Source organism: Schistocerca serialis, chromosome 1, assembly GCF_023864345.2.
Source record: "Schistocerca serialis cubense isolate TAMUIC-IGC-003099 chromosome 1, iqSchSeri2.2, whole genome shotgun sequence".
NCBI lineage: Eukaryota > Metazoa > Arthropoda > Insecta > Orthoptera > Acrididae > Schistocerca > Schistocerca serialis.
In genome coordinates, this window is record NC_064638.1 from 893,755,540 (window position 1) to 893,781,571 (window position 26,032).

General features: G+C 43.4%; 1 protein-coding gene across 2 annotated transcripts in view; it reads right to left on the reverse strand.

Annotated features, from left to right (window-relative positions):
- The window catches only part of LOC126411514 (uncharacterized), a 410,659-nt gene that overhangs the window by 87,478 nt on the left and 297,149 nt on the right, over positions 1–26,032 (reverse strand). For both annotated transcript variants that reach the window (XM_050081368.1, XM_050081369.1), the window contains one exon: positions 6,624–6,785. In XM_050081368.1, coding sequence (XP_049937325.1) covers positions 6,624–6,785 — 162 coding nt within the window. The remainder of the gene's footprint in view (positions 1–6,623; positions 6,786–26,032) is intronic.

The window sequence follows — 26,032 nt, forward strand, 5'->3', positions numbered from 1 at the left end:
GGTCCATGAAAAGCTCCTGTGCAGGCGTTTACAGGCGCACAGAGCTCTACATGGCCTACGCCAACACCAGTTCGGCTTCAGAGAGGGAAAGTCGATTAATAATGCCATTAACCAAGCGTTACAACTTGCCAACAGCACCAGGGCTAAGTATGCAATTATGATTGACATTGCTGGTGCCTTTGATAATCTCTGGTGGTCCGCAATCTTCAAGAGGCTCAGAAAACTGTAGTTACCAGAAACACTATACGACAGTCTACTATACTACTGTAAGAACAGAGTGGTCAGGTGATATATGGACGGCCGAAAACTAATGTAATTACAAAATGCTGCCCCCAAGGTCGATCTGTGGTCCCATCTTCTGGGACATCACTATTGAACCCCCTCCTGAGACTACTGGAGGGAACAATAACGACAGATGGAGTTATCGCATACGCAGACGACGTTTTGGTCGTAGTGTCTGCTGACAATACGTCCCAGGTAGAAGAAAGAGCAAATGGAACATTCAAAACAATAAGACAATGGTGTCACAACAACAAACTCAAGATAGCCGATAACAATACAAAATACATTTTACTGAAAGGGTTTCTCCAGAGAAACCCCAGTCTTAATGTTGGAGACAAGCATTAAACGAATAGTTTAATTTTTTTAAATTTCATAAATGTTTACTATCTTTTATCTATCCACCTTAAATGCAAGAATCTTGTTTATTTTAGAAAAAAAAAATTTCGAATTTATAATACGTCTTAAACAATTTAAAAAACCCAACAAGATCCTGTATACTTGGAAGTCGCCCAACACAATGTTGGGTGAATTCCAGATAGACCATGTGGCCATCTCCAAGAGTAACACAACAGAAATTCTGAATGTGAAAACGAGAAGAGGATTTTTTAAATCAGACCACCATCTTCTACAGATAAAGACCAGATTACAACCCAATAGAAAAAAGCCAAAACTAAACAAAGTGCTGAGACCAGACCCCGAATACATAAAACTCAACAAGGAAAACATCTTACAGGAAATTAGTCAGACAAACACCACAAACTGGATAGAACTTGTGGACGTCCTCAAATTCGCGATGACATTGGGTCAACCCCCGAGAAGGATAAAACACAGGTGGTGGAATATAATATGTGACCAAGCAATAGAAGAAAGGACCAATGCCTGGAAAAACTTCAGTAGTTACAAAACATCAGAAAATGGCAACAATTTTTAGTAATCCGAAAAGAAACATCGAAAACAATCCGGAGGGAAAAAAGAAATTATGACAAACGGCGACTAGACGAGATAGAACAAGACTTTAAGAATAACACCACCAGGAGTTTTTATAAGAAGTTTAAAGAACATATTGCAGGATACCAGCCACTCAATCCTTGCTTCTAGAAACCGGATGGTTCACTAGAAACTAACACGAAGAATAACTGCCAAATCTTCGCAGACTATTTCAACAAACTTCTCAACTGCGAAAGACCTACAGAGGATATTCACTACCAGACGTCTACACAAAATCCCGACACTGAAAAACAATAGAGCCCCAGGAGAAGATGGAATTACTGCAGAATTACGGAAGTTAAATGATGAAAGGTTAACAGGAAAAATCCACAAAATCATATTAAACATTTGGAAAACAGAACAGATCCCTTCTGAATGGAAATGCGCACTCATCCATCCACTCCACAAAAAAGGGGACAAAACTGAACCAAATAATTACAGGGGTATCTCACTCGTGTCGGTCACATATAAAATCCCATCAAAAGTTATCATGAATAGATTAGAAGAACAAGCTGACCCACAAATAGGAGAATACCAGGCTGGTTTTCGCAAGGGACGATCATGGAATCTGAAAATGATTCTCCAGATGAGAAACACCCGACACACAGTGGTCACTTTTGTAGATTTTAAAAAGGTCTACGACTCAGTAGACTGAGTAGCACTCTGCAACACGCTGGAAGAATTCATCATTGACAGAAAGACAAGAGCAATCATTCGGCAAACATTAACTGACACAGTCTCCAAGGTCAAATTTATGGGGGATATCTCTGAACCATTTGAAATCCAAACTGGAGTGCGACAGGGTGACCGAATTTCACCATTACTCTTTAATATCATTCTTGAAAAAATTATCAGGACATGGGAAAAAGAAGTCAAAGGAATCCAAATTGGCATTAGAAAAGATAATAGATTCAATGTGAAGTGTTTAGCTTTTGCAGATGACCTTGCAATCCTCACAAATAATAGAAAAGACGCCACTAACGCCATAGAGAAGTTACACGAAATTGCACAAAGAACTGGCCTGTAAATTTCATATGAGAAAACCCAGTACATAGAAAGAGTGCCACAAGACAAATTGCCTATTGTGACAACCCATGGGAAAATCGTATAAGTACCACATTTTAAGTATCTGGGAGAAATCATCCAGCCATCAGGGATCAACCTGAAGGCCAATGAGGAAAGAATAAAAAAACTACAGAAAGCATATAAACTCACGTGGAACTATTATAACAAAAAGTCCATATCCATTAACGCAAAATTGAGGCACTACAACACTGTCGTACTTCTGGAGGCACTGTATGCATCTGAAACAACACAAATAAGTGGGCAAACTAAAATCAAAGAAATAGAGAAACAAGAAAGGAAAATTCTAAGGAAAATTTTTGGCCGGATACAAGAGCAAGGAAAATGGAAGAAGAGACCAACATCAGAATTATATAAATACACAGACATGATTACGGATACAATAAGGAAAAGAAGAATGCAGTTCTACGGATATATCCACAGGATGAATGAAAACAGAATTTCAAAGCGAATTCTTAATGTCATCAACTCAGGCAGGGGAAAAACAAAATGGATAAAAGAAGTTGAAGAGGACCTCAGACAAGCACACATAACAGTAAACGATGCAGAAAATAGAACTGAATTCAGGGACATTATCAAAAAACATAAATTTGACACCACAACACAGAAGAGACCAGGATGCAAATAAACAGCGGAGCGAAAAAAACGACACAGTGAACACATGAAGAAAATTTGGGCTCAGAAAAAACATAAACAATCATCATAAAGGAATTCAAGTTCAAACGCTCTCTTTAAATGGGAATAATCGAAAATAACAAAAATAATACGTCTTAAGTTATAATATGTCTCTGTCTCTGCCTTCATAAATTCCTATCTTCCATTCATAAATTGCTAATTTTAAGATTTTTGTTTCTTAATTACTTTTAAGTTTATAAGTATTTAAAGCTGAAATATTATTAATTCTTATTAAAATAAGAAATAACAAATAAGTATCACATTCTGTACATGTACAATTTTGTATTGTGAAAGTATGACCTGTCTTAGTAACAAGATGGCAGGTCATTTGTAAATGGCAGCAAATAAATAAGGAAATATCAGTAAAACCGTATCAAAATGTTTACAGTTAATTCTTGAAATTAGCCAGATTATACAGACAGGGAAACGCGACGGAGGACTTAAGTTATGATATGTAATGATACATATACCTTGCCAGACAGAAAAAAGTGAAGCACCCAGGCGATATCGTCGGATGTTAATGTGACTTCGCACAAGTACGAACCATCCATTAGGAAATGTTTAGAGACGTAACTATCCGTAACAGCTAGAAAGGCCGTCAGAGTGCATTAGGGCTGTTCGTGTTTTGTTTTTTAAACTATGCTTAATAGGATATACAAGGGACGCGAACAGTGGCAGATGTTGAATGATCACAGATGCCATGTACTCATATGAAGCAGTGGTATCAGTATCTGTCAGGGTTTGAAGGAGACGTCGTTGCGAGCCTCTGGCTGGTTGAATCGTGTAATATCCAAATTTGTGAGGCATTTGGATGTGCCAGTGAGCCGATATTGGACTGCATCGGACTGTGAGAGCAGTTATATTCGACGCCACGGTTGCAGTCGACCTGTATGACCACCACAATGGAGGATATTGAGCAGCAAGCACATCGTAACTCCTTCACATGTACGCCTATCATTCCACAACAATTAAGCGCTGTCGGGCGTGGCCGGCGCTTGAATGGGTGACCATCCGGGCTGCCATATGCTGTTGCCATTTTTCGGGATGTACTCAGCCTAGTGATGCCAATTGAGGAGCTACTCGACCGAATAGTAGCAGCTCCGGTCAAAGAAAACCACCATAATGGCCGGGAGAGCGGTGTGCTAACCTCTCCTATCCGCATCCTCATCTGAGGATGACACGGCGGTCGGCTGGTTCTGATGGGCCACTTGTGGCCTGAACACGGAGTGCTGCTACATCACTGCTTTGGGTCTAGGAGCAGCTTGATAAGAGTATTCCCGTTCCATTCGTAGGCTGCTGCTGACACCAGAACATAAACGGCTGCATTTGGAATAGTACCGCGACGGAACTGTTGATGAATGACGTCGCATGAATCATTGTTCTGCACTACCCTGGGTGATCTTCATCCGCGAGTTTGGCGACGACCTGGAGGGAGATCTCACTCTTCAAATGTTTTCGAGATGCAGTGCAGTCTTACCCCTGGCGACATGATGTGGTGTGCCATTGCGTATAACTTCAAGTCACGGCTGGTAGTATTGAGGAACTCTGACGGACCAACGGTATGTAATGGACATGCTGCGTCCTCACAAACTATCTCTCATGCGACAATACATACTGATCAGCCAGAACATTATGACTAATGACCCACTGTCGACATAAACGCGTCCAGGCGATAGCAGCGTCACCTGGCGAGGAATGACTGCTAGACAGACATACGCACGATGCACATAGTATCAGCGAGCGTGCTGTCCGTGTGTAGAATGGGGAAGATGCGCGATCTATCTGAGTTTGGCCAAGTGCAGATTGTGATGGGCCGGAGGCTCGGCACGAGCATTTCGGAAACTGCACGACTTGTCGGGTGTTCAAGGAGTGCTGTGGTGAGTGTCTTCAACACGTGGCGAAACCACGGTGAAATCACGTCCAGACGCGGTGGGCTTACGTGGCAACCCCTCAATACAGATGTCGGACGTCGTAGGCTGGGCAGACAGGTAAAACAGGACAGGCGGCGAACTGTAGCGGAACTAACATCGGATTTTAATGCTGGGCAGAGAACGGCTGTGTCTGAACACACAGTGCACCGGGCGCTCCTAACGATGGGCCTCTACAGCCGACGACCCGTGAATGTGCCGATATTAACATCACGACATCGGCAACTACGACTGAAATGAGCATGTGACTATCGGCGCTGGACGTTGGCGCAATGTCAGAGCGTTTGATGATCTGCCGAACCGCGATACCTTCTTCATCCTGCCGATGGGAGGGCGCGAATTCGTCGTCTTCCAGGGGACCAGCTCCTTGACACTTGTACTGCGGGACGGAGACAAGCTGGCGGCGGCTCAATTATGCTCTGGGGAACTTTAACGTGGGCATCCATGGGTCCATCTGATATCGTGCAACACAACATGACGCCCAAGGTTCAAAATGGTTCAAATGGCTTTGAGCACTATGCGACTTAACTTCTGAGGTCATCAGTCGCCTATAACTTAGAACTAATTAAACCTAACTAACCTAAGGACATCACACACATCCATGCCCGAGGCAGGATTCGAACCTGTGACCGTAGCGGTGGCTCGGCTCCAGACTGTAGCGCCTAGACCCGCACGGCCACTCCGGCCGGCAGACGCCCAAGGCGTATCCTACATCGGTTGCAGACCACTTACACCCCTTCATGATGGTCATGTTTCCCGACAGCAGGGGCATTTTTCAACAAGATAATGCCCCATGTCACAAGGCCGTGAGTGTGATGGAGTGGTTCAAGGAACACAGTGGCGAGTTCCAATGGCCCCCCAACTCGCCAGATCTGAAACCGATCGAACACATCTAAGATGTGATTGAACGTGTCGTCAGAGCTCGGGATTAGGTGACTTGTGTGTGCAAACATGGGGCTAGATCCTTCCAGCGGCCTACCAACGCCTCACTACTTCCATGTCACGACGCGTCGCCATTGTTATCCGTACCAAAGGTGGACATACCAACTATTACGCAGATGATCATAATGTTCTGGCTGATCAGTATGTGTGTGTGGGGGGGGGGGAGGGGGTAAGCCGCTTTTTAACAGGACAAAGCTCGTTCACAAATAGCACATGCCTCCATGAACTGTCTGCGTAATGTTGGGGTACTTCTACGGCCAGCAAACATCCATTCCCGACACAACATGTGTAGGACTGTCTTGGGCGTCAACTCTGTCCCAGAGTTAGTATCCAGGACAATATAACCAGTTACAACAGTTATGGGCCACCTTGCCTCAGGCGAAGTACAACGCCTTTATGAGATCCTTCCCAACACAATCAGCACATGCATCTAGGTCGGAGAGGGTGCAACGTCATGATGATGATGGGCCCATACTGCCAATTTCTTTATAGATTTGACTCGATTTTGTAATCACTAAAATAACATCACATACTCTCCCAACCCGTAAGGTTTCATTTCGTTTCCTCCTTCCCTTTTGGGTGCTTCACTTTTTTTGTCAGGCAATGCAGCTTCTAGTGTTGCTCAGATAATTAAATTCAATGGTGTGAGAACCTAATCTTGCTGTCGGCTACTTTCGAGTGGGTATTGAGGGCTGGTGGATGGTTCATGCTGAGCCGGGAGCTCACCTCTCTGGACGATCTTGCGGCAGATGGTGGGCTGGATCTTGCCCAGGTGCTCCAGCGGCGGCTTCATGCTGCAGTTCACCTCGCCCAGGGTGTACGGGTCGAATGGGTCGCCGCACCGGGGGTCGTACTGCGAGTTGCACTGGTAGCACACAACCGAGAACCCTGCAACAACCAACAACAGCGATGAGTGGCAGCTTCCATCAGAGCAGACAGTTACAGTAGCCACAGGGTCAATTTAAATTAATTTTCATTTAATAGTGGAGCATGGTGGACTGCTCCCATCATCCATGCACCATTGCGAGCCTGGCACTAGCGGCTCGCACTGTTTTTCCAGTTCCCCTGTGCAAAACAGTGCCTGACAGTTTTCTAGTAGCAGACTTTTCATGGTGCGAAAATTTATGCTATTTCAGTAAAAAATACAAGTCTGGCCTCACTTAAAATCAAGAATAAATTTTGACATCCTTAGAGACTTTGTAAAGATATATGCAGTATGTGAATACAAGAATTTTAAATGTTTTTTGTAGGAAACAGAGTCTTTATTGTTATGAATTGCATGTTGGCGAAACTACAAAAGAATGCTGTTTTCTGGAAATTATGTGTACAGATGCCACGACTGATGTCGTTTCATGCAATCCGCAATGTTATATCTGGCATTCAAAAACCACCCGTTAGATTTCCATGTACTCTCAGTCAATAGGCACAAACTACTAGTCCTACACTACACTACAATGAACAGGATCTTTTTGCAGGAAATTTAATGTAGTTCAATTTCGTGCCGGAGTACGTTTTCGCTAGTTGCCGTAGTTTCAGAGATATTAAAGAAAAACGTACAAAAATGACCTTCAAACGTACCCCAATTCCCATACTCAGCCCCACCGATCAGTATTTCTAGTATGATATTCAAGGCACCTCCTACAAAAACTTGCGATGGCAAAAATTATATCCCACATTTTAGTTTACATCGACTGGCCTTATTATGTCACGGGCTTAGTCGAACACTTGCAAACTGTAAAATTGGCGTTTATGTAAATTTTACCTAACAGTTTTTAGAATTTTATCAGCACAAAATAAACAATTGCATCGTTATATTCGTCAGGCCTTCTGATAAGAAACTACTGTGCTTTTAAGGGTTACATTTGGATCGAAATGTTAATATAATTAGTTTTAGCGTAAATTTTTGTACAGTGATAGGAATGAGTGCCACAAACAACATACTAAAAATCGTAACTGGTGAGGGATGAGTATGGGTGAGAAAGTACGTCTGAAGGTCATTTCTGGCGTTTTTCTTGAATAATTAAAAAAATATAGCCTCCAGCGATAACGTTTCCCAGTACAAAATTTAAAGACATTAAATTTCTTACAAAAGGCCCTGTTCATTTTTCCTGTAGAACTAATAGTTTGCGCGTAGCGCGCCAGAGAATATGAGAATCTCGCGAGTGTTTTTGGAGGCCAGTTATAGCAATGCAGGTTGCACAAGGCGACATCGGCAGGGCAGCTACAGGGTGTTTAAAAAATGACCGGTATATTTGAAACGGCAATAAAAACTAAACGAGCAGCGATAGAAATACACCGTTTGTTGCAATATGCTTGGGACAACAGTACATTTTCAGGCAGACAAACTTTCGAAATTACAGTAGTTACAATTTTCAACAACAGATGGCGCTGCAAGTGATGTGAAAGATATAGAAGACAACGCAGTCTGTGGGTGCGCCATTCTGTACGTCGTCTTTCTGCTGTAAGCGTGTGCTGTTCACAACGTGCAAGTGTGCTGTAGACAACATGGTTTATTCCTTAGAACAGAGGATTTTTCTGGTGTTGGAATTCCACCGCCTAGAACACAGTGTTGTTGCAACAAGACGAAGTTTTCAACAGAGGTTTAATGTAACCAAAGGACCGAAAAGCGATACAATAAAGGATCTGTTTGAAAAATTTCAACGGACTGGGAACGTGACGGATGAACGTGCTGGAAAGGTAGGGCGACCACGTACGGCAACCACAGAGGGCAACGCGCAGCTAGTGCAGCAGGTGATCCAACAGCGGCCTCGGGTTTCCGTTCGCCGTGTTGCAGCTGCGGTCCAAATGACGCCAACGTCCACGTATCGTCTCATGCGCCAGAGTTTACACCTCTATCCATACAAAATTCAAACGCGGCAACCCCTCAGCGCCGCTACCATTGCTGAACGAGAGACATTCGCTAACGATATAGTGCACAGGATTGATGACGGCGATTTGCATGTGGGCAGCATTTGGTTTACTGACGAAGCTTATTTTTACCTGGACGGCTTCGTCAATAAACAGAACTGGCGCATATGGGGAACCGAAAAGCCCCATGTTGCAGTCCCATCGTCCCTGCATCCTCAAAAAGTACTGGTCTGGGCCGCCATTTCTTCCAAAGGAATCATTGGCCCATTTTTCAGATCCGAAACGATTACTGCATCACGCTATCTGGACTTTCTTCGTGAATTTGTGGCGGTACAAACTGCCTTAGACGACACTGCGAACACCTCGTGGTTTATGCAAGATGGTGCCCGGCCACATTGCACGGCCGACGTCTTTAATTTCCTGAATGAATATTTCGATGATCGTGTGATTGCGTTGGGCTATCCGAAACATACAGGAGGCGGCGTGGATTGGCCTCCCTATTCGCCAGACATGAACCCCTGTGACTTCTTTCTGTGGGGACACTTGAAAGACCAGTTGTACCGCCAGAATCCAGAAACAATTGAACAGCTGAAGCAGTACATATCTGCATGTGAAGCCATTCCGCCAGACACGTTGTCAAAGGTTTCGGGTAATTTCATTCAGAGACTACGCCATATTATTGCTACGCATGGTGGATAGAGTTTCCCAGACCGCAGCGCCATCTGTTGTTGAAAATTGTAACTACTGTAATTTCGAAAGTTTGTCTGCCTGAAAATGTACTGTTGTCCCAAGCATATTGCAACAAACGGTGTATTTCTATCGCTGCTCGTTTAGTTTTTATTGCCGTTTCAAATATACCGGTCATTTTTGAAACACCCTGTAAATCACCCTGTATATTCAGCCTGTTTTTTTTTTTTTTTTTTTTTAAGTGTAAGATATTCCTACATGAGGTACTTCTGATCAAAACTTCAAGAGTATTTCCTAAAATCGTATGTTTGGAAACCAATACCTGATGAGGTATGGCCACTTTGCTTGTGACCAATACTGTATAGTATTCGGTAGTGTAGGCTGCGTTAATAACGTGGTCCATTGCACATGTCTGAATGGTTGTAATTCGCAGGACACTGGTGATGGCAAATTGTGATATATACACGACGAGGCACCACGCCAGTTTCTACACATCGTGCGATAGCAACTCGCCGCAGCAATTCCTGAATTGAAATTAGTGCAGACGTTACAGGAGCGTGTGACCAACCACGTGAAATAATCAGGAAGCAGCGAGGGGTATTTGATAGATATATCGTGAAGAAGGGCTTAAGGTTGCGTCTGGATACGTGGAAACCACAAGCAGCACTGCGTGTAGTGTCTACTTCTAAATAGCAAACAGATGGGAATGAGAGGACGGATTGGCTCGTATTCAACAGGTATCAGTTCCTGGACGTATCATGTAGGAAACTTTCTTCCAGTTTTGACTAATATTGCCTCCAGTAAGAGTATGTGGCGGATTTTTTATACGCCTTGTACGTATACAGTGAGGCTACAAAAGTCGTGGGACAGCGATATGCACATACATAAATGGCGGAAGTATCGTGTGCACAAGGCATAAAAGGGCAGTCCATTGGCGGAGTTGCCCTCTGTACTCAGGTGAATCACGTGAAAAGGTTTCTGACGTGATTACGGCTGCACGACGGGAAAATTCAACATTCCGAGCTCCACAGTGTCAAGAGAATGTCGAGTATACCATATTTCGGGAATTAGCCCTCATCATGACAATGCGGTGGCCGACGGCATTTACTTAACGACCAAGAGCAACGGATTTTGCATGGAGTTATCAGGGCTGCCAGACAAGCAGTACTGCGTGAAATAACGTCAGAAATCAATGTGAGACGTACGACGAACGTATTCGATAGGACGGTGCGGTGAAATCTGGCATCAGTGGGCTATGGCAACAGACGACCGACGCGAATGCTTTTGCTAACAACACGATATCGCCTGCAGAGCTTCTCCTGAGATCGTGACCAAATCCATTGGATTCTAGGAGACTGGAAAACTGTGGTCTGGTCAGATGAGTCCCGGTTTCAGTTGGTAAGAGGTGATGGTAGAGTTTAAGTGTGGCATAAATCTCACGAAACCATGGACCTACAAAACACTGTGCAAGCTGGTGGTAGCTCCTTAATGGTGTGGGCTGTGTTCATGGAATGGACTGCGTCCTCGGTATGCACGGCTACTGGGAGACCATTTGCAGCTATTCATGGACCTCATGTTCCACACAACGATGGAATTTTTATGAATGACATTGCGCGACATCACTCGACGCCGATTGTTCGTGATTGGTTTGAAGAACTTTCTGGACAATTCGAGGAGGAGGAGATTAGTGTTTAACGTCCCGTCGACTAAGAGGTCATTAGAGACGGAGCGCAAGCTCGGATTAGGGAAGTATAGGGAAGGAAATCGGTAGTGCCCTTTCAAGGGAACCATCCCGGCATGTGCCTGAAACGATTTAGGGAAATCACGGAAAACTTAAATCAGGATGGCCGGACGCGAGTTTGAACCACCGTCCTCTCAAATGCGAGTCCAGTGTGTTAACCACTGCGCTGTCCCGCTCGGTGGACAATTAGAGCGAACGGTTTAGCCACCCAGATCGTCCGCCATGAATCCAGTCGAACATTTTTGGGACGTAATCGAAGGGTCAGTTTCTGCACAAAATCCTGCTCCGGCAACATTTTGGGAATTATGGGCAGCTATAGAAGCTGCACGACTCAATATTTCTCCAGGGGACTTCCAGCAATTTGTTCAGTTCATGCCACGTTGAGTTGCAGCGCTAAGCCGGGCAAACGGTCGCAGGTTCGATTCCTGCTTCGGGCATGGATGTGTGTGATGTCCTTAGGTTTAAGTAGTTGTAAGTTTTAGGGGACTGATGACCTCAAATGTTAAGTCCCATCGTGCTCACAGCCATTTTGAAGGTATACCATGACTAATGTCACCTCGCTGTACAGTAGAGAACAGCCCTGGGATTGCAAGTGTCCCTACTATGACTCGACTGGCAGATTTTTTCTGGTGTTTTTGCAGATATTTTCAATTCCGTTTTTGCAGCGTGCAGCTATATTCAGCGAAAACAAATACTGGTCATTAGGTGTTTCGTGCGAGTACAGTGTCAACGGAAAGTTTCCGTTTGCTTCCTGTTACAAACTATGTGATTTTGGAAGTGTAATTTTACATACCCACTTGATAGAGCAGTCCAAAATTAGAGCGGCTTTAGTTTTGTCAATATGTATTAACAGGGACAGTGAAACACGAGGAATAATCAACGCTCCAGCAGCGACTGAGCTGCGCTGCTGCATGGCACTAGCTGTCAGAGCGGGCCAGGACGGCACCAGGCTTCCCGTTTCTACCGCAAAACAAACAGACGCTTTCTGATGACACTGCGTTTAGCATGAAATAAGCATGTATGATGAGTACTATTCGCCTGGACTGACACCTGCTACACATTCGAAAAGCTAAATTGAAAATATCTGCCGCAACGCCAGCGACTCTTAGAAAGACTCTTAAGAGGGACACCTTGTACATATATAGGGTGAACCAGAAGTCCATGAGAACTATGAACACTTCTACAGGTTCGCTCTGTGACACACATCTCTTCTACCGCAAGCTTTTTGCGTTTCATATTATGAGAGGCGGTAATATGGACCAGAAGAAGAAAAAACGTCCTGTAAACATCGACCCTAAAATACATACCTTAACAGTTATGAGCATTTTGTTCAGTGTTTTACGACAGCAAAAATGAATAAGCGGTAATTGTTCTTAAGATATGCGTCGTAGAGCTTATGTTTACTGGACTTTTTTTTCTTGTTTTGGTTCATACTACTACCTCTCAAAAAATGAAAACCAAAGGGCATTCAATAGAAGAGATATGCCTCACAGTGGCGAAAATGAATGACAGTACATAGCTGTTAATGTGTGCATTTTAAAGCCCTCTTCACTAGACTTTTTCCTTGTATAGGTCCATGCTACCTCCTCAGAAATTTTCGTTGAAGTTCTTGCTCAACCTATATATGTTGTACCAAACGAGGGAATATTTCAAAAATTTCCACACAGACAACCACTTTATGATGTGAGCGAAAATCGGACAGAAAAGACAGCAAGTAAAATTACACCTCAGCATTTTCCGTAATGAATTGTTTTTAGATCCGGAAAGCAAGGTAAATTGTAAATATATTTCATTACATACAACTGTGATGTTTTACACCAATAAAACGAACGCGTTTCGTGACAAAAAATACGTACCTTATAGTAACTGCCTTTCAGTAATTATAAAGCAATTGCAGACACTATGGACACACATATGCTGAATTATGGACAGCAAGCGCAATGTGTTACGATGGTTACGAAAGATCTGTTGCCGAGCAAAGTATATTGAGAATCAACGGAAAAAGTATTTTAGTGAGTTTAATAGTTTGCGAGATACGATGTTATAGATTTCTTTCTTCTGGAACGGTAAAATGCCACCCGTTTCATGGATGTTATGATGACTCCGCCTCTAACTAATTTTATAATTTTTACTTGATTTTTGCAGAAATTAGAGACTTTAAATTGATGCTTTTCTATCACTATGGAAAGCAGAGCACTATGTTCGCTGATAGCAAACAATACTTCGGATACATGGATACCTCGTATCTCAGGTGTCAGGTGCCAGCTAACTTAAATAAGCCTATAGCTCCATTAATTCCTGGAAAATGCACCACAGACCCAGATCCGCCATACACTCATATCTAAGTTACAGAAACGGAGCGGGGTGGTGTAGTGGTTAAGACGCTGGACTAACATTCTGGAAGATGGGATCAAATTCACGTCCGGCCATCCATACTTGGGTTTTCTGTGACTTCCCCAAACCGATTAAGGCAAATGCTGGGACGGTTTATTTGAATGAGACAAGGACAATTTACTTCAGTGTATTGTCAAATCAGAACTCGTGTTCTGTCTCTAATGATCTGGTGGTCGACGAGACGTTTAATCCTAATGTTATTTTCTTCCTAATTTATAGATTATGCATCTCTTAAAATTCCAGATTTCGCCGTAAAGATTAGTGCCGTATTCAATGCTAAGGATGTTTTATAATTCCGCATTAATATTATAGCAATGGGTATAACACTGTCGATTTAAAATCAATATCATCGTTAAATACGAACCATTCACCGGAAACATCGATGACGTTCAGTTATTCAGTGAATGTGGGTAGTTTATGTCGTAGACCCATCTCAAAAATCTTTACGAGATTTTTATATACATTCGAAAAGTCAAGTTCTCAGAAGAGCTGATAGTATCTAACCGCTTATAATTTGTGGCCTGGTATAAATGGATAAGCTTCACCGCCGGATTCTGTGTACAAGTAACATATTATCACCTACCATCCATCGTCATATGAAATGCTGTGATGTACGTGTGTCAACTGTGTGTCTCTATTTTCGATCCTCTTAAGAGCAGGGCAGAGAATGGACATATTACATTGTGCCAAAATCAGACTCAGTTCTGTAATGCATTTATTTAATAGGCTGAACGCGTCAGAAGGGGCGATGTATAGAATGATTACAACCCCGTGTTGCCATAGTCAAAGTGATTTGTGTATTAATACGCCCAGTTCGCAATATTTCCCGTAAATGTCGTTTCTGTAGCTTCCTTAAACAGACATTTTCATGTCGTTTCACTTCATTTATTGGATACGTGAAGCCTGTTAGCTGTCACCTAAAACACGCTGCGGAACTTTCGCAATGCTAAGTTTTACATGATGTTGCATTTCATATATTTCAAACAGTTCAAATGTGTATGAAATGGTTCAAATGGCTCTGAGCACTATGGGACTTAACATCTGAGGTCCCCTAGAACTTAGAACTACTTCAACCTAACTAACCTAAGGACATCACACACATCCTTGCCCGAGGCAGGATTCGAACCTGCGACCGTAGCGTTCGCGCGGTTCCAGATGTAGCGCCTAGAACCGCTCGGCCACTCCGGCCGGCTTGAGAGGCTCCGTCCGTGTCGCAACCGCAGTGGTCCACAACCCCACGACGACTACCTCGGTCCACTTCATCCCTCCGCCCCCCCATACCGAACCACTCTTTCAGGGTTATTGTGCGGTTCGGCCACCGGTGGACCCCCCCAGAGAACGTCTCACACCAGACGGGTGTAACCCTTATGTTTGCTTGGTAGAGTAATGGTGGCGTTCATGGAGAACTTGTTTGCGCAGCAATCGCCGACATAGTGTAGCTGAGGCGGAATAAGGGGAACCAGCCCGCATTCGCCGAGGCAGATGGAAAACCGCCTAAAAATCATCCACAGACTGGCCAGCTTAGCCAGCTTACTGGATCTCGACACAAGTCCTCCGGGCGGATTCGTGCCGGGAACCAGGAGCTCCTTCCCAATCCGGAAAGCCGTGCGTTAGACTGGGATTTGAGTTGGACGAATACCTGGCGAAATTTACCTGCATCATGTGTAGTGCCACCAGTGAAGTACTGAAGTGATGGTGTTACTGTATTAGGATGTTTTTCATGGTTAGCATGTAGTTCCCTAATATGTAAGAATATGTACACATATTTCAGGATTGTGTCCTTCTTACCTCACACCAGCCTTCGGCCAACAGCCTTCATGAACTGACATAGCATATCAGGTAAGCATGGCTAGCATATCCGCAGGATGGCATTGGGAAGCTATCTGCTTCTATACAACAACAAATGCAAGAGTATATATTCGTGGCTGTCGGGTCACATTTAATATTCAGTGATTGAAACTAAGGTTTAGCTTGTCACGGAGGTCCCATGTGCGCTGTAATTACCGTACGGCAGCGAAACTTGGTGCATATGCTAATGTGGAACCGATCTACGCTGAAAAAATTTGTTCCTGTTTTGCCACCATGTGCTAATCTGGCACAGTGCAGCATCTCGCTGACATCTCTTGTTCTCATAGTGAACGAACTGCGTAAGTGGACTCGCATTCGGGAGGACGACGGTTCAATCCCGCGTCCGGCCACCTGATTTAGGTTTTCCGTGAAGTCCCTAAATCGCTCCAGGGAAATGCCGGGATGTTTCCTTTGAAAGGGCACGGCCGACTTCCTTCCCCGTCCTTCCCTAATCCGATGAGACCGATGACCTCGCTGTTTGGTCTCTTCCCCCAAACAATCCAATCCAACTGCGTAAGTGAGAGTTAATAATAAAATCACCAACATGCCTTTGTCACTTGTTTGACCTTTTCTGTCCATGTCGCGATCCTAGTCCATTATACGAGGGGCGTTCAGAAAGTAAGCTCCGATCGGTCGCGAAATGGAAACGACTATGAAAATCTGATAAAGCTTTGCACAGATGTGTTGGGTAGTGTCTCTAGTATAACCCCAGTTAGCATCACGTCGCTCTTCTCATTTCTGAGCTCGCAGTCAGTGCGGAAAGATGTCTAGTAAATAGTGTCTGCCGCCAAGTACGAGGGCCTGGTGAGAAATTTCGCCTGAAGCTATGCAGCTAACATTACATAACTGTCGTGCTGTTTCGTCTTCACGACAATTCTCAGCCGCATTCTGCAGGGGCAATGAAGATGCTCCTGCATCGTTTTCAAATGGAAATGTTAGATTACCCACAATACAGTCCGCAATTGTCTCCCCCTGAGTTTCATCTCTGGTCACATGAACCGCTGTCTTTGAAGACAACATTTTGACACAGACAACGAGGTGTAGGCCAGCGTGGAGAATTGGCGGAAAGCACTGGCGGCTGCCTTCTATGATGAGGCTATTGAAAAGTTGGTACAACGCTATGACAAAAGTCTAAGTCAGAACGGCGACTACGTAGAGAAGTAGCTGAAAGGTGTAGCTAATTGTTACAAGTAAAACATTTCTGATGTTCACTGTGGTTTCAATTTGGCAATCAATCGGAGCTTACTTTCTGAACAGGCCTCGTATATGGACATATTTCTGTACGATACGTCTTTCTCGCATTGACAGTGCCAGATTCGCAATAGTTGGCCAGAATTGGAACTAATTTTTTTCCCTCGTAAATCGGTTCTGCATTAACGCAGTAGAATATCCACCAAGTTTCGATGCCATACGATAATTGCAGCCTACTCTGGACCTCTGTGAATAGGTGAATTTAAGTATAACCATCCTGTACTAATTATGTCATCATATACAAATGGATGAACGTTTAATATTAATTAAATAATAATAATAATAATTAAATTACGAACTTATCCAAGAAGTTTGATACAGTTTGGACTGATACTTCATAGCGCAGCACTTTCAGTATTCGTCAGTGTAATTTAGGTGGTGTACTGTTTTTTGCGGACTGTTGTAGACGAACACTGATTAGCTACAGAAGAGAGGGAGAGAACAGGTGAGGAATGAGGCGCTAGACGCATTGGAGGCAACGAGGGCACTCGAGGCGCGCTGACAGCCGCGTAATGCGGCTTGCATCGAGGGGGCGTTAGGCGCTCCATTTGAGTGCCGCGCTGTTTGGTAAGGGCCGCAGCGAATAAACAGCCGCCGTGGCACACGGAACAGGCGAAGCACGGGCTGGCAGTGGGGGTGGCTGCTGCTGGAGAGGATCAGCATCCCCCCCCCCCCCCCCCCCCCCCCCATCTCGCGTCGCGCTCCAAATTTCCGGCGTGAAGCGCAGCGCCCGCGGCGGCTCTGCTCATCAGCAAGGCGTGCTGCCTGGCGCTCCATCACCTGCCACTATCGCACAGCCACTTCCAACGAGGACAAAGCGCCCCTTCTTCTCTACTCGCCAACGCCGCTCCATACGTCTCTGTGCCGCGCATTCCTAGGAAGCTTGACATGCAGCACACGTATTCAGCCGTTCCTGCAGACTGTGAAACATTATGTGTGGTTTCTGTTTCATTTATCAACGGAGATGGCGCAAGCCTATCCGTCGCCGGGGTGTGAACATTTCTTTCGTACTCCCAGCAGAGGTTGAAGTTTCGTTGATCAGCTAACCCAGTTATACTAAGAGGGCTATTGTTTTTTCAATCTCCAAACTACAATTAAACTCAAAAATGTTTTATTTGCAACTTTCAACTACTATTTGCAGCTGCTTCCTCTCTTAGTCGTTGTAAGTAGGCTGTTTAGGTTTTTATGTTGGTAACGTCACCTAACGCTCTGTATGGAAATCACTGGCTGTGCTGTGTGCAGTCTGTGGCTGGTGGGTATTGTTGAAGTAGTCACTACTGCAGTGTTGGGCAGTTGGCTGTTAACAGCGCGTAGCGTTGCGCAGTTGGAGGTGAGCCGACAGCAGTGGTGGCTGTGGGGAGAGAGATGGCGGAGTTTTGAGAGCAGATGATCTGGACGTGTGTCCATCAGAGACAGTAAACTTGTAATACTGAATATCATGAACTGATATATATATATAATGACTTTTGAACACTATTAAGGCAAATACATAGTTTGTTCTCTTTCATTTGCTAACTATGCCTATCAGTAGTTAGTGCCTTCAGTAGTTAGAATCTTTTATTTAGCTGGCAGTAGTGGCGCTCGCTGTATTGCAGTAGTTCGAGTAACGAAGATTTGTGTGAGGTAAGTGATTTGTGAAAGGTATAGGTTATTGTTAGTCAGGGCCATTCTTTTGTAGGGATTTTTCAAAGTCAGACTGCGTTGCGCTAAAAATATTGTGTGTCAGTTTAGTGTTGATCAGAATAGGTAAAGAGCGAAATGTCTGAGTACGTTCAGTTCTGCTCAGCTGTTTGAAAATCAAATAATGTAAGAGGCTTATCAGCACAGTAATTCATAAATTTTTCTAAGGGGACGTTTCATCGTCATTCCAATTTAGACATTTTTCGTAGCGTGGCACGAACTTTCTAATACCCTCGTCATAGAAGGAAGAATGTATGAGGACAATAGGCTGCAAAATGGAATCAGCAGTGGAAATCTGATGACACTTTGCACAGGTGTGTTGGGCAGTGTTTGTAGTATGCCTGACGATCGCGTCACGTCGCTGTGTTCAGTTCTGAGCAGGCAGTGAGCACATAAAGATGCCTAGAACAACAGTGTCTCCTGCCAAGTATCTGTACCACGAGGTTTTGCCAGATTTCATGCAACCCCACATAACGTACCTGTCATGCATTTCTGTCTTAATGACAATTCTCGGCCGTACACTGCAGGGGCAATGAAGACGCCCCTGATGCATTTTCTACGGGAAGTGTTTGATCGTCCACCTTACAGCCCAGACTTGGCTCCCTCTCATGTTAGTGTCTACTCACATGAAATGCAGGCTATGAATACAACATTTTGGCACAGACAACGAACTGCTGACAAGCGTGGAGAAGTGGCGAAAAACACAGAGGGAGCTGCCTTCTACGACGAAGGTATTTGAAAGTTATTACAACGCTACAACAATTGTCGAAGTCGGAGTGGCGACTACAAAGAGAAGTAGCTAGAAGGTGTAGCAAACAGTTGCAAATAAAACATTTTTGATTCTCACTGCGGTTCCCATTTCGCTACCGATTGGACCTTACTTTCCTACTAGCCCTTGTACAAAGTGTAGATTGAAAACTAATTTTGGGAAGGCGGAATATCTATGCTGCAAAGAGGAGGGAAATAACTTTGGCACTAGTGGACACCGAATTAAAGTGCTTAAAGAGTGTAAGTGTCTGGAGTATGTGAAACAGGTGTGCAACAACAGATCAGGCACGGAAGACAGATAGAGAAGGATGGAGAAAACAGGTAAGGAATGAGACGCTGGACGCAATGGAGGCGGCAAGGAAGATTTCTGCTAATTCCACACACTGCTCGTTGTGTGTACCAAAATGCGTTCCTCGCAGACAGCTGTTCATGTGACAGAACAGATGAAAATCAGAGGATGCCAAGTCTGTGATGTATGGTAGATGATCAGATACTTCTCACCGAAAACACTGCAGGAGCGTCTTTGTTGCATCTGTAGTATATGACCGAGAAATGTCATAAAGAAGGAAATCAGGCAAAAGCCCTCAGATGGATTCTACACTTAGTCTTCTTCCCCCCCCCCTTTGGAGAGCACCTCTCGCAACCCCGAATAGGGGCACCTATGATCACCAATATGATGTTCTTCTTCTCGACACAGGGGTCCTACAGCTGTCGCTGCAACTCCCATATCTGTCGCTAGACGCCCCGATCTCACCATTCTTTCTTATCCACTTCGATTCCTCTTCTCTCCATCGCTTTTGGACACACCTTAGCCACTTTTTTCGTGATGTTCCTCCTCCTTTTTTTCCAGAAGATTGCCATGAAAGTTCTTTCTTTGGCCATCTGTCTTCTTCCATTTTTTTGACATGTCCTAATCACCCAAGCTGTCTTTCTTCTATACTATCTGTAACACTATAATTGGTCTACTTCCTTCCTCTTACTTCCTCATTTCTTACGCGGTCATGTCGGGAGATTCTACACGCTCTTTCTAAGTGGTCCATTTCTAAACCCCGAAGTCTCCTTTTATTCCTTCCTGTAAGTTCCCAACACTCACTCTCATAACTTGTTATTGGTTCCACGCTGGATTTATATATCCACATTTTAACCTTTACATTCGTTTAAAGGACCAAAGTGCTATCTGTAACACTATAATTGGTCTACTTCTTTCCTCTTACTTCCTCATTTCTTACGCTGTCATGTCGGGAGATTCTACACGCTCTTTCTAAGTGGTCCATTTCTAAACCTCGAAGTCTTCTTTTATTCCTTTCTGTGAGTTCCCAACACTCACTCTCATAACTTGTTATTGGTTCCACGCTGGATTTATAGATCCACATTTTAACCTTTAAATTCATTTTAAAGGACCAAAGTGCGGGATTTAATTTTTGTACAGCTGCACTCCCCTAACTGATCCGTTGATGGATAGCTCTGTCACATCTTCCATCATATAGGATACTCCACAGACAGTTACACTCTGTAGACATTTTAATTTGATATCCACCAAAGTCCAACTTAATTCCCTTCTCTCTGCAACGTAGATACTCCGTCTTCTCAAAATTAATTTTCAAACTCCACTTTTCTATTCTTCCAACAACTTCTTAAGTTTGTAACATAACCAGTATGACTTCCGAATTAATAATTTAACTACTGCCGAGTGTTCAGTTTCACAGCTCCCTGGAGTTAATTTGTAGAGCTACAACTTGATCAGTCTGTTGGAGATATGCTGTAGAGATAGTGAAACTTGAACAGTGTGCTGGTATTGGAAGGATTTCAGTTTGTGTCTGATGCGGATTGCGAGTGGTGACAAGTTCACATACTTTATTTTAGACTGATGCATTTGAGCTTTCGGGTTCTCTTTTCCAAAAAAGCTTCTGACGGTGGCACAGGATGTCTCGAAATTGATAATGTGAAATAAAATGGTTCTCTGACACGTTCGTATCGATATATTGTGGGTAAGCCAGAGTCAGTGCTTTGACTTTGAGTTCTTTGGCGCGCCGCGGGAGCACGCTGCTCCTGGATGGGCGGTCTGGAGACACAGCACAAGCGCCAAACTGAAGTCTGGGACCTGGTCAGACAGTGGTAGTCATATCCCTAGAAGCCCGAACTCGCGAAGTTCTCCTGTACAGTGAGGAAGTTGATGTTGGAGGCAACAAATTATCCTCTTTGGCGGTGTATACGCGAAGGGTAGCCACAGACAAAATTGTCGTTTTCTTCATGGCATCTCCATTGCTGGTATGGAACATTCATTCCGCTGAAGCAAGGTTACTTCACCACGAAGGTGTTGCTGGGAGACCGTGTGGCCGCTGTTATCACCACGCAGTGAGTTGATGGTGAGCTCCTGACTGCTGCAATGGACAATAATTGAGTTGTGCCAAAGCCCTGAATTTAACAGCCCTCGTGGGTCCCAATCACTGATGAGTAATTTCATTTCTTTTAAGGAAGTGGCAGCGCTAACGTGATTGCTTTGGGTTATTTATTTGTGTTAAGCTGTAGCATCACCCGAGCCGTATTTTGCCATAAATGGCGTTCACTCGGAACCGCCCGAGTTGTTATTCGCTTAAAGGTGTACTGTTTGATTAAAAGGGGTCATGTGAGAACCAATTACTTGCTGGTAAATTTATTGACGCGATTAAGCGATGAAAAAGATGCGTCGCTGGTCCCTTATCTTAAATGATTCGTAATTGTTTTTATGACACTTGTACGTATTGTAGTATTGTTGTTTTTCTGTTTTACAGCTCTAAAACCTAACCATTTTTCATTCCACTATGTAAAAATTAATGGGATCGTCTGTTGAGACCGACGTCGAATGTGAAACCCAATCTTTCCTGGCAAAGTCCTCGAGGTGGGGCCTAGGCATTCGCCGTTTACTACCTGAGAGTTTGGTATAAAGCTACCATTCTAATTTCTTACCTGTGTCGGTGGAAACCTGTTGGAATTAAGTTAATCCTCGAGATTGTTGGACGAGTTTTCTTAAATGTTAAGTTACTTTGAATTATAATTGGTATTTTTGAAATACATTTTCGTGTTAATTTTCAAAGACGCCTTTTGAACTGAGTTGATGTTTCATATGATTATTGGCGCCTTGAATGTTTGGAGATTAGCGCTTTTTAATTGAACCGATAGCGCTATAAAACCTTTTGATGTGCCATTATTTAACTGAATCCTTAGCTCCTTTTAACTGTTTTGGAAGTCTTTCACTTATTCTGAGTGACAATTTTAATCAATGCTTTGTGACCTTACACAATTGTAGTGTGAGGGTTTGCCTTAAAGATTAAGTTTGTTAAGGTTACCGATATGTGCTTTGTGCAAATTGCCTTGCGATGCAATAAATTTGTCATTTTTCTGTTTAGTCTGGGCTCGCAAATTTCTCTCACAGCCGGATCCCGGTATCCTATACCCTTTCAGTCTCACTCGGAAGATGGAGAGAGGTACACGGCCGGAAATGAGTTAGGGAAATGATGTTTCTGTGGCATCACCGCACATATCTAATGGATCAAAATATTGAATAAATACAGCGTAATCCAAGTATATAAAATTACAGCTACACCTTCCGCAAAACCACCGGGAACGATATAATACAGGATAATCGAAGCCTGAAAGAGTAAACTCAAGCTCCACAAAACAAAGAGTAAACTCAAGCTCCACGAAACAATGTACTGCCTCGCCCTACCTTAGGAAAAAGTCATCTTGTCTGTCATCTCTCCTCCACTTCTTCCCTTACCTTCGTCGAGCCATTCGTCCCGAATGGGTAATAGTGGTGAAAATACGTTTCGGACTGTGTTATGACTACAGTCTGTGACATCTCTTCCGCGTGATGAATGTTGGTAAAAGTACTAGACTGTTTGCGCACTCGTAGGGTAAATCTCTCTCTCCCTCCCTCTTATTGTAATTCCACTCACTTCTAAGCATCGCGACCCATGATTTAATCCTCGTATCCCAGTACTGGATTTTGTTATCAACATTGTGCTTCTTAACAGACTTTTCTAAATTACTTGCATGCATTCTTCACAGGAGAGAAAGCAACCGCAGTTACCTTGCACTATTACGAGAAGAATTAAGTTTTTCAGAACCCACGCCTCCTTTCAGTACATGTGAAACTTTGTGTCAACACCGCATTTCGAATGTGAAATCTGCGATGTAACTTACAGATCAAGGTATCACTGTCCTATAAACAAACCGATAACAGTATCGGATGGACAGGAACTGAATTGTTATTGAAAGTGCAGATTCTTAAGCACTGTACTAACCGTCTCTTTCATAAAACTTCGAATACCCGAATGTCAATATGTTCTTTGTTCGCTGTTGGACAGAAAGTACTCAGACATCACATATATAAGTACAGGGGGACAATTATTGAACTATATGAAATAAAATCGTCATAACTTCTGAACGGTTTTTGTCAGGGCGTTCAAATTACGCGGTTGGTCGGGTGGCATGATGGGAATTGTATGATTTGGTTTAGCGACGAAGCCCACTTTCATTTGGATGGGTTCGTCAATAAGCAAAATTGGCGCATTTGGAGGACTGACAATCCGAATTTCGCGATGGAGAAGTCTCTTCACGCTCAACTGGTGACTGTGTAGTGTGCAACGTCCAGTCACAGAGTAATAGGTGCGACATTCCTTGATGAAACTGTGACTACTGAACGATACGTGAAGGTTCTGGAAGATGATTTCATCCCCATTATCCAAAGTGACCCTGATTTCGAAAAGATGTGGTTCATGCAAGACGGAGCTCGACCCCATCGAAGCAGCAGTGTGTCTGATGTTCTGGAGGAGCACTTTGGGGACCGTATTCTGGCTGTGGGGTACCCAGAGGCCACTGGCAAGGGCCTCGAATGGCCGCCATATTCACCGGATCTGAACAAATTCGACTCATTTTTGTGGGGCTATATTAAAGAAAAGGTGTACAGCAATAATTCCAAAACCATTTCTGAGCTGAAAACAACCATTCCGGAGGTCACCGACGGCATCGATCGTCCGACACTTCAGCCGGTCATGCAGAATTTCACTATTCGTCTGCGCTACATCATCGCCAATGATGGCAGGCATGTGGAACATGTCATAAACTAAACCCTAATACCTGTAGCGACGTTTACATGGTTAATAAAGTGCGTTTACGCCGTAGTTTGTAACTAATTTACGTTTTTTTTTACATATAGTTCAATAATTGTCACCCCGTGTAATGACTGTAACTCGGTACTCAGTCGGCAGCGGCAACATGAATACTCGGAAAACTGAACTATTCCTTACAGTTAAGTCAAGGGTCCGCAGGATGGAAGATTAGTATGTGCCACTGGTTTAAAAAGCCGGATTTGGATGCTGCGAATCCTAACACTCTCCAAGGCAACTGTTTCTAGGTTAGGTGCGAAGAGTAAACGTCTACTCAGAGGGAGGTAGGCTAATTAACGCAGAGAAAGGAGAGCACTGAAAAGGTCATTCTGACGAACTGGCAGTCTTCCAAGGGGGCTCGCACCAAAGGGCTCTACACCGTTTCAGCGAACAAGACATAATAGCGATAGTTCTGACACATCGTCACCGTATCAAAATCTCGAAATAAGATGTTTGACACATTCTGTGTGTTTAATACTCGAAATGTTTTGAACTTATAGGGATAGTGGGGGAAATATGGTTTTTAAAATAGAACGGTGTACTTTTCAATAACGAGATATACTGATATAAAATTAGACAAAATTTTCGTAGTAAAGTCGGTAAATGTGCTAAATGTGAAGCATCATACTCTGCACATTCAGCTTCACCTCTGTTATGTAAACGTCATACAATATGCTGACAACTGCGCCATGCCAGTAGCTCTGATTTCTAGATTAGCACATTTCTCCAATTTTTTTCCGAAAAACTCATTACAAATTTTATAATAATGCAGTACATCACTGTCTTTCTGTTTTCAAAAGGTTTAAGGAGGGTAGGACGTCAAACGGGCCGACTTGGAGCAGGAAAGGCACCACAGGACATTTTAATTTCCACTGTCTATACTTTTACAAATAAATTCATAAAACTTTGATAGCATGATCAGGAAGGATTCAGGATTCATACTCATAGCAGTGGAAGCTCAAAAACGTAACAAAATACATTTTTTACATGTGAAATTTCATCATTTTTTCACTTACTACTGGCTGCATTTGTTGCTATAGGGACACTTTTCTTCCTAAGTAAGAGAGATTCTTCGATGAATTTTGCACAGCGTACAAACTATAGTTACATGTGTATGAAACTCTAGAGTTTATTTAATTTATGAGAAAATGAATTAACTGTTACATTTTAAACTTCATGTTTAGAAAAAACTCAAATTTTATAGTTAATTATCTCAATTTTTACCACAGTTTTTAATAGATTTGGAAAATTCTAGAGTTCCATACACCTGTAAGTACTGCTTGTATGCTGTGCAAAATTCATCGAAGAATCTCTCTTACTTAGGAAGAAAAGTGTACCTAGAGAAACAAATGCAGCCAGTAGTAAGTGAAAAAAATGATGAAATTTCACATGTAAAAAAAAGGTATTTTGCTATGTTTTTGAACTTCCACTGCTATGGGTGTGAGTCCTCAATCCTTCCTGGTCATGCTGACAAAGTTTTATGAATTTATTTGTAAAATTATAGACAGTGGAAATTAAAATGTCCTGTGGTGCCTCTCCTGTTCCAAGTCGGCCCGTTTGACGTACTGCCCCCGTTAAAATGCTATGTCGAATTACCGGCACAGATTTTAAAGCACTGGATCGAATGTGGGAGGAGAGAGAGGGAGCGTCAAATCCCAGTAATCAGAATCAGTCCCCGTGCCTCCTCCAAGTCACTCCAGTGAACGCGTTGACAGTTGCTCTGAACAGACCATTACTGACCCCCCTGCCTG